This window comes from Musca vetustissima, unplaced genomic scaffold, assembly GCF_032173495.1.
Source record: "Musca vetustissima isolate MV318-11 ecotype Yass unplaced genomic scaffold, APGP_CSIRO_Mvet_v1 utg11495, whole genome shotgun sequence".
Classification (NCBI taxonomy): Eukaryota; Metazoa; Arthropoda; class Insecta; order Diptera; family Muscidae; genus Musca; species Musca vetustissima.
Window position 1 is genome coordinate 61,234 of NW_026889181.1, and position 8,221 is coordinate 69,454.

The window sequence follows — 8,221 nt, forward strand, 5'->3', positions numbered from 1 at the left end:
CGGGTATAGGCATACCTTGAAAAATGTAACTTACCACAAAAGGTTTAGCAATTGCTGGTCAATGCCATCCTGCCTTTTTACTCAGAATGACCATTTGTATGTAGATTAGGATTTCCCATTGTAAGTCCTTTTGCGTTAAGCCGAAAGTCTTCTTGAAACCAGAAATGGAGTTCAAATGCTCAATCTTTCACGGCGTAAGTAAATCTATGACAATTGAATGATTTGTTTGTTAAATATTTTTGTCATCAGAATGAAAATTCCATTAAAGATATTAGCCAACAAATTTAAAAAATACATTTTAAATGCTTGCAACAATGAACATGCAGCCATTCGTTTATATCTACAAGAAGATCGTTGCCACTTTTTTGGTTTCAGAGTTTCGTTACTATTTTAACAACGCCGTTACCTATATAAAATGCGTTGGCTATGTTTTCTGGCATGAAGGAGAGAAAGATTCCTATACGCCTATATTTGATACATACAGAATTAATCGATTTTGTCAATTTATATTTCAATAAATCTTTCAAGTGGAATTTCTTTACGTTTTTTGCATACGTATGTAGTGTTACCGATACACGCACAACTGTTTAAAAATGATTAAAATATAGATTTATTACAACCTAATATCTAGTTGTCTTATTGGAATATATTACGTGTATACACACACTAACATGACAATCGAATTAAAAGCATAAGCAATATATTGCTTTCGCAAATATGCCGAGAAGTACTGCCAAAAGTAGACAAAATGTCAAGGAAAGCTACTCTAATGCTATACAAAAAGCTGAGCATAAACCACCAATTAATATGGCTCCGAAGGAAAACACTCCTTCGACAAGAAAAAGAACATCAGTCAAAAAAGAACCTCCGTCAGCAACAGAATCAATTGCAGAATCGGTGTACCAGGGAGGAAGTAGAAAGTCCGAACGGCGAAGGGTAGCTCGAGATATATTTTTGGTTTTTGAAGAACAGCCTAGTACTCGGCGATCTAGAAGATCGAATAAGAAACAACCGAAACCAAAGTTTGGACACTTAAAAGTTGATGAACCTATTAAGCCGAAAACCTTACTGAGAGACATCAAAAATGAGCCAAAGTGTTACTTGGGTGACAATATTGTCAACACTGTTCATCAGCAAGAGGAAAAGGAGGGTATAAGAAAGAAAATTGTAAATGTTGCTAATTCGCAATTAAAGATCTGGTCATCAGCTTCGAGTAAAAAACACTGTTCTGTATATTCAAGTATAAACAGTATAGAAAATTCCAAATTATGCCAGGAAGCAAAACAACCATTAGAAGATGTTTTTCAAGTAGCGAAGGTCAATCCAATATTTCTATGGGCGAAGCAGGACAATACACGTATTATCGAAGTACGATGTGAAGATTATGACAAAAGAAATAGGATACGGATAACAAAAACTTCAAACGGTTGGCGAGCAATGCCTCGATCTGATCCATCATCGTCGAAGGTGCTTAAACTTTACACCACACCACTGTTAAAAGTTAAACATGAAAATCAAATTCAAGAAATTAATAACATATCGCAAGCAAGTACGGTTATCACTGAATCAGCTAGTGAAGACAGTAAGCCAGTTGTCGTCGAATCCGAACTAGTAAAGCAAAGTTTTATTGAAGACCCTATTGACGTCGGAATTCAGGTCAACGGAATAGATTGCCCAACAAAGCTGCCACCAAAGAAATCTAAGAAAAAGAAAACTAAAAAGGGAAAACGGTCCTTTTCATGCAAAAAGACAAAAATAAAAATTAATGTTACTAGCGTCGAAGAGGCAAAATCGGGCATATGCTCCATTACTGAGAATAATAGAAACGAGCCAGTTGAGAACCAAAATGAAGGAAAAGTAATAAATGACGATTTGGTAAAATCGGTTGGAACGTTATTAAACAACATGCCAGAGGATGTATGTTTAGATGCAACAAAAATAACTGAACCTTTTGGTGAAAATGCGAAAAAGTCTTCTTTGTCTTCAGTCGAAGAATCGTGCACCGTAGAACATATATCATATCAGAATTCACCAGATGACGACTACGCCTTACACCTGTGTCCAAAGACGGGCCTCTTTTTGAGAAATATTCCCCAAGATGATGATATTATAGAGGTTATGGAGAGTAATAATAATGGAAATATGCTAGAACGGAAACTTATTGCCTTAGACATAAAACCAAATTCTGCAGATGATAACACTGAGAGTTTAGAAGCTAAAACAAGGAATCTTAAGGATCTTTTAGATGATGCTGACCTTTTCCAACACTGTGATGATAATGCTAACTGCGATGCCGATCTAATCGACACGCTAGTTAAATCAAGCTGCGAAAACAATTTAATACAAGGAAATGAAACTAATTCAAAAGAAATGATTGATAGCTTGCACAACAAAAATATAAATGCAGTGGGAAATAACATGGTGGTAGTGAATGAACCTCCAAAATGCCTTTCTTTTAATGAAGCTGGCGAAATTGAAGCTTTAAATTGTGAACTATTCCATCCGAACGAGGAGTTCATTGATTCATTTGTTGAAAAACAATCAAACACCATAATTAACACTGGTTTGTCCAACAATAACGATTCACCAGTTACAATAGTGCAAGCTATACCAATACAACAAAGCCCTCTTAGAGAAGCAATGTCTGGAATTAATAATGATAAGATTATACAAGGCGACAATGGAGGTGTACATATGATTGAAGATTCTCCCAAAGATCTTAGCTACAAGAAAAGAGAGGAAGTTTGTCCTCAGTCGGAATCTCGAAGTCAATGTGCTGTAACATCAAGTTCTGATATTGTTAAATCACAAAACCTCGATGAATCCTCTGGTTTGGCGTCTTCATCCGAAACACTAAAAAATATAATTTTGGAGCAATTTATGAAAATAAATACTATTTCAGGGCATCAAAAACATTCGGTTGATTCTGTAAAACTCTTAGATTCTCCTCATCGAAGCTCATCTTACTCCAAAGAAAAGGTGTCAGCGGATGTAATTGAAACTGTCGTTATTGAAGACAGCGACAGTGCTAACGAGGATAACCAGGCTGATGAAGACGAAGAGCCAATAAAAAAACGTTTGCGTACTAGTAAACATCCTATTGGAAAAGTTGCTAATGATGAATTTCTCACATCGAAATTGGTGATGATTGACAAGGATCCTGATCCGTTGACACAGCTGCGATTACTTATTCGAAACTCCCAGTGGAAAGTTCCTGATCCAATTCTAGTCCCAAAAGATCGTTTAAGTGCTGTACTTGCTTCACCTGCCCGGGAAATTCCACTGTTGATTACCACTCGCCCTGAGCTGCGATTACCGGAAGCGTTCGCATACCCTGAAATTATACAAAATCCTAACATTCTTGTGATATCTATGGCCCAATTAGAGGCAATACTCAAAAACAATGTGGAAACAGAAAAAACGAAGGCAACAGATTTGGAAGGAAAATCGACATCACGAATGTTTTCACAAGATTTAGAAAAAAAATCGAAGTTTGTAGGCGAATTTATTGCTCAGAAGAAGCAAACACAATTGCCATCTGACATTCTTCCTCCGTTATATTGTAATGAAGAAATAACATCAGGTAAATCCTCTTCAAAAGATCTGAATACCACCAATGAAGGTAGCGCCAAATGTTCACATATCGACTCGAGTTTGTCGACTGATATTAATGCGGCAACAATGGCTGTTCTTAATCAAATGCTATGGCTACCATATTTTGGCCAAATTTCACAAGAGTTTTTGAAATCCATTAAGGTGCCAACTCATTTTGCACAAACAGGCCCTTCAGTACCCCCAAAATTGAATAATTCCGATATGGAATCGCGTTGTCATAGCAATAGAAATCAAATACCAAAAAACGCAGTTTCACATGATAATCAGTGCTTTAATGAGATTTTTGCAAATACTGCACTATCATCTATGTTAAAACAGGGCCAGACGGAAGAGATGAACTTATTCCAGAAGATTGTTCAGCAACAAATGCAGAATGTAATAAACTTGGCGCAGGTAAAAAATGCAATATCTACAGATGTAAATTCAAGCAAAACAACTGTTCCTACCCATGCCTTTACAAGTGAACAAAATTCTCGTGCAGAACGCGATCTGCACAATTTGTCAAAAGATGAAGTGATTCACAAAAAACCTACAGAAATTCAACCAATAAAAGGCAAAGACCTCGATAACAACATAAATCACACAGGAGACACAACCAAAACATATAACTTAAGAAGTTCGGTTGCTTCACGTCTTTCTTCTGATTACAACCAGTTTTCAAATTACAAAAGACCAAATGGAGACACTAAACCTAGGCTTACGTGCAAATCGTTATCCAATCTCATTGATCCCGAACATAAACAACCACCCAAATTGAATTCGTCTTCAAATTTGACTATCCCATGTGTTCTCAGCGTTGAAACTAATTACCATCATATAAATAATGACCTAGAAGACAAAATCGCTGAAAATAGTGGGCCAAGAGTAACATGTCCACCTGTTATTGAAGATACCCTTACAAAAGCAATAAGGAAGCCGTCAAAAGAGAATCCCAAAAATAAAGAATCTGTGAACGAAGCTATTAAACAAAGAAGTAAGACTGTAGAACAGGTTATTGTAGATAATGGATCTAGAAGTGGAGAATCGACCAGCATATCTAATGAAACCAATGTACCGTTGTGGCATCCTCTATTTGGAAGGTAAGGCTGCCGAATAATATTGTACACCTACTAATTGTATTTTTTTTAGCAATTCGAAACCAGTATCATACAATAGTCCTTGGCAATGGACGACCGTAACTGCAGCGGGGGAATGACATTCAAGGGCTCTGAATAAAGAGCCCGATATATCCGAAACTGAATGCAATATTTCGAAGACAAATAGCGTTTCTATCAACGCCACAAATACACAATATTCTCATACTAATAACAACAGCGGCTGCGGCATGGGCGACTCTATGCTCAATAATCATGCGAATAAGTACAATAATATCCGATTTGATAATAGAAATTATTCGCAAAACAATGCATGCCTCAATTCCGAAAGCACGACTGTGCATCAACAATTACAAAATAGTAAGAGAAAAGAATCACATCAACATCAAATGTCGTACAATGTGGGCAAAGACGATTCTAGACCAGCGGCAAGTGGTGTGGAATATTCAAATATTTGGCAACAACAGCAACAACACTATAATTCTTATAACTGGCAATCTACCGGTATTACAAACAGCCGTAATTACACGAATAATTTACCTAAATTTGCAAATAATAGTAGAATGCCAGCCTTTCAAAACCCTCGGCAACTATATATGCAATTTAACCCCTATCTAACACAGAGAGCCATTATTGCTTCTCAAAATTCATCCCAGTTAACACCACAACGTCCCGAAAGCCATACAAACGAAATTCAGCCAAATATGCGTTTCGGGGATTACGATTATGTGCAACGTTAACGCTCTTATTTATTTTGATATGTAATTGCAGACTTCATTCATTCCATGGCGGAGGGAAATATACAAATCTTCGGCACAAATACGATAATATGGTAACCATTTTAGAAAATATTTAGCCGAAGAAACAATGTGAAACCTTTACAATATCTACATTTATGTGAATTTAATTAGAAAATTTGTTATAAGTAGTTTGTTACGCACTAATATTGTTAACCTGTACATCTCAACCTATTGTATTTATTTATTTTTCACTTCTGTATATTCTTTATAAAATATCGATTATGTATACACGGAAGAAGGCGAGAAACATTATGTTCTTATATGATTTAATTTACATTATTAAAAAATTAATATTTCGTTTTTCCAATAAAACTAATAGAGGTGATTTTAATATAACATTTCATTCCATAAGACACATCTGATGTATATTAAAGACTAATTCATACTTATGTATTAATTGGTCAGTTAATTGTTCGTATAACCATTAAGGGAATAGTTAAATAAAGAATATATGTTTAAAAAAATATATATGTACCTTCTGATAAACTTATATTAACCCAGGGGGCAAATTATGACAATCGATATAGAGTGAGTTCTTATTCGACAATAAATTTCGATACGATCTTTACTACTGAAGGCCAATTATGAAGTCGATATCGATTGAGTTTTTATTTAACATTCATAACTGCTACATATCACCATTCGATTAATTTTTTTTTGGGTAAACGAAACTTGATTAGTCAAAAACATATTTATAATTAAATATTTACATATTTATAATAAAGCGGTAATACCCCGTTGTTTTAATTTTATTTTTCGAAAATTAATTAAAAGTACTATGGATATATTGGTATTTTGAATATCCTCTTCAGATGTATAAAATATTTATCATTTTTTTCTAGATTTTCTTTTAAAACTATTGCCTTTAAAATTTCCTTTATTCGGTGCTCGCATTCGCATATAAAAAATCCCAACATTCTTGTGATGTCTATGGCCCAATTAGAAGCAATACTCAAACACAATGTGAAAACTGGAAAAAAAAAACTAAGACATCGGCTTTGGAAGGAAACTCGACATCGCGAATGTTTGAACAAGATTTAGGAAAAATGCGAAGTTTGTAGGCGAATTTATTGCCCAGAACAAGCAAACACAGTTACCATCTGGGGTCTACGATCCGAAACGACCCGAGTCTTACTCGGCCAACGTATGTCACCTCAGCCCATTGTGTAAAAGCAATAGGGCTGCTACAACAACAACAACCATCTGACATTTATCCTCCGACTTAGCGCCAAATGTTCACATATCGACTCGAATTTGTCTACTGATATTAATGCGGCAACAGTGACTGTTCTTAATCAAATGCTATGGCTACCATATTTTGGCCAATTTTTACAAGTATTAGTATTCGTTGCATCTACCTTTATTTTGAATGACCTTTTGTGTCCTTCTTGGTGTTTCCTACAATTTTCAAAATTAAATACATATTGTGTGTATAAATTTTCAAACTTACCTTTATTTATGTACCACTACGCTGTTCTATATGACCAAAAAGATTTACTATTGAATATCAGCTCAATTACGGCGTAGGGGAGTCAAACATTTTAATTTTAATGTCCGGGAAACAAACCTTGAAATATGGGATGCGTATTTTAACGATTCTTATGGTACCATCCAAAATATCTTTGTACAAAATTTCTTTGTGTAGTTCGATATCAATGAATTTTTTTTTAAACTTACTACACTTTGCTGGTTTGGCTAGTTTCAGTACCTTTTTTACCTGTTTATGCCAGTCTTCTCCCATCAGGACAATTATGCTTACTTCAACTCATGATTTGAATTAAAATGTAAATAAAATAATAATAGGGATTTAAAGATCGAAAAATTACTGTTTTGTTTTTGATGGCGTTATTACACAGAACTGTTCTCAGGTGAAATGTTGTACGATCGGCAGTACCATGGTATATTCAGTAAGGTAGCCGCATAAGCGAATTTCTAAAACAAACATCAGTTGGTGTAATTTTATATGTCAAAAATATTTTGCCAAAGCAAACAGATCCATAAGATTTTTTAAACAAATTATTGTAGAAATTGTTAATAATAGTATTGCCAAACATCAGTTGGTGTAATTTTATATGTCAAAAATATTTTGCACAAAGCAAACAGATCCATAAGATTTTTTACACAAATTCTTGTAGAAAATGTTAATAATAGTATTGCCAAACAAGCTCATCAAAATTCGGAGATTTTCATTTATAACTTTGTGTTTTAATTTTTTTGATTCTACATTACAACAACATTTTTGACATTTATTTGCACCAACAGCTGGACCGATGTGGGTGCCTTATAAATCTACCTTGGACAGTACAAAGTGTTGATATTTCGATGTAAAACGATAAATTCATGATTATAAAATAAAAATAACAATTATGGTAATATTGAACATGTTATTAATGAAATTGACAATGTGGAAATATGTAGTAATCTCTTCAATTAAAATTAAAAATAAGTCATCTTGGTATTTTTTTTTTCGAAATTTTAGGTTCAATAGAAACTGTAATTGTAACTTTTCCTAGAAATTTTGCTGTAAAATTTATTGATAAAATGAATAGGTATCATAGATTATATTTTTTCGCAAAATTTAAGTGTCCTTGAGTGCTAGGAGGTAATTTTAATAAATTTTTAATAACAAAATTGTAATATACGGTCACAAACAACCAAATAGAAATGACAAGCGATAAATTCGGGTTGGGGTTAAAAATACGCATTGTGTGC

General features: G+C 34.2%; 1 protein-coding gene across 1 annotated transcript; it reads left to right on the forward strand.

The window, feature by feature from the left end:
* The first annotated feature begins 717 nt into the window (after positions 1 to 717).
* On the forward strand, positions 718 to 4,855 carry LOC133336890 (uncharacterized). Its single transcript, XM_061545164.1, has 2 exons — positions 718 to 4,694; positions 4,744 to 4,855. Exons 1-2 carry the CDS (start codon positions 718 to 720, stop codon positions 4,808 to 4,810), a joined length of 4,044 nt encoding a protein of 1,347 aa, XP_061401148.1. The 3' UTR covers positions 4,811 to 4,855.
* Positions 4,856 to 8,221: the final 3,366 nt, after the last annotated feature.

What these genes read in the sequence shown, in the direction of transcription:
- LOC133336890 (XM_061545164.1), top strand. Translation starts at nt 718, where the DNA reads ATGCCGAGAAGTACTGCCAAAAGTAGACAAAATGTCAAGGAAAGCTAC. An exon ending in TGGCATCCTCTATTTGGAAG is followed by an intron (nt 4,695 to 4,743) that starts GTAAGGCTGCCG and finishes TATTTTTTTTAG; the next exon opens with CAATTCGAAACCAGTATCAT.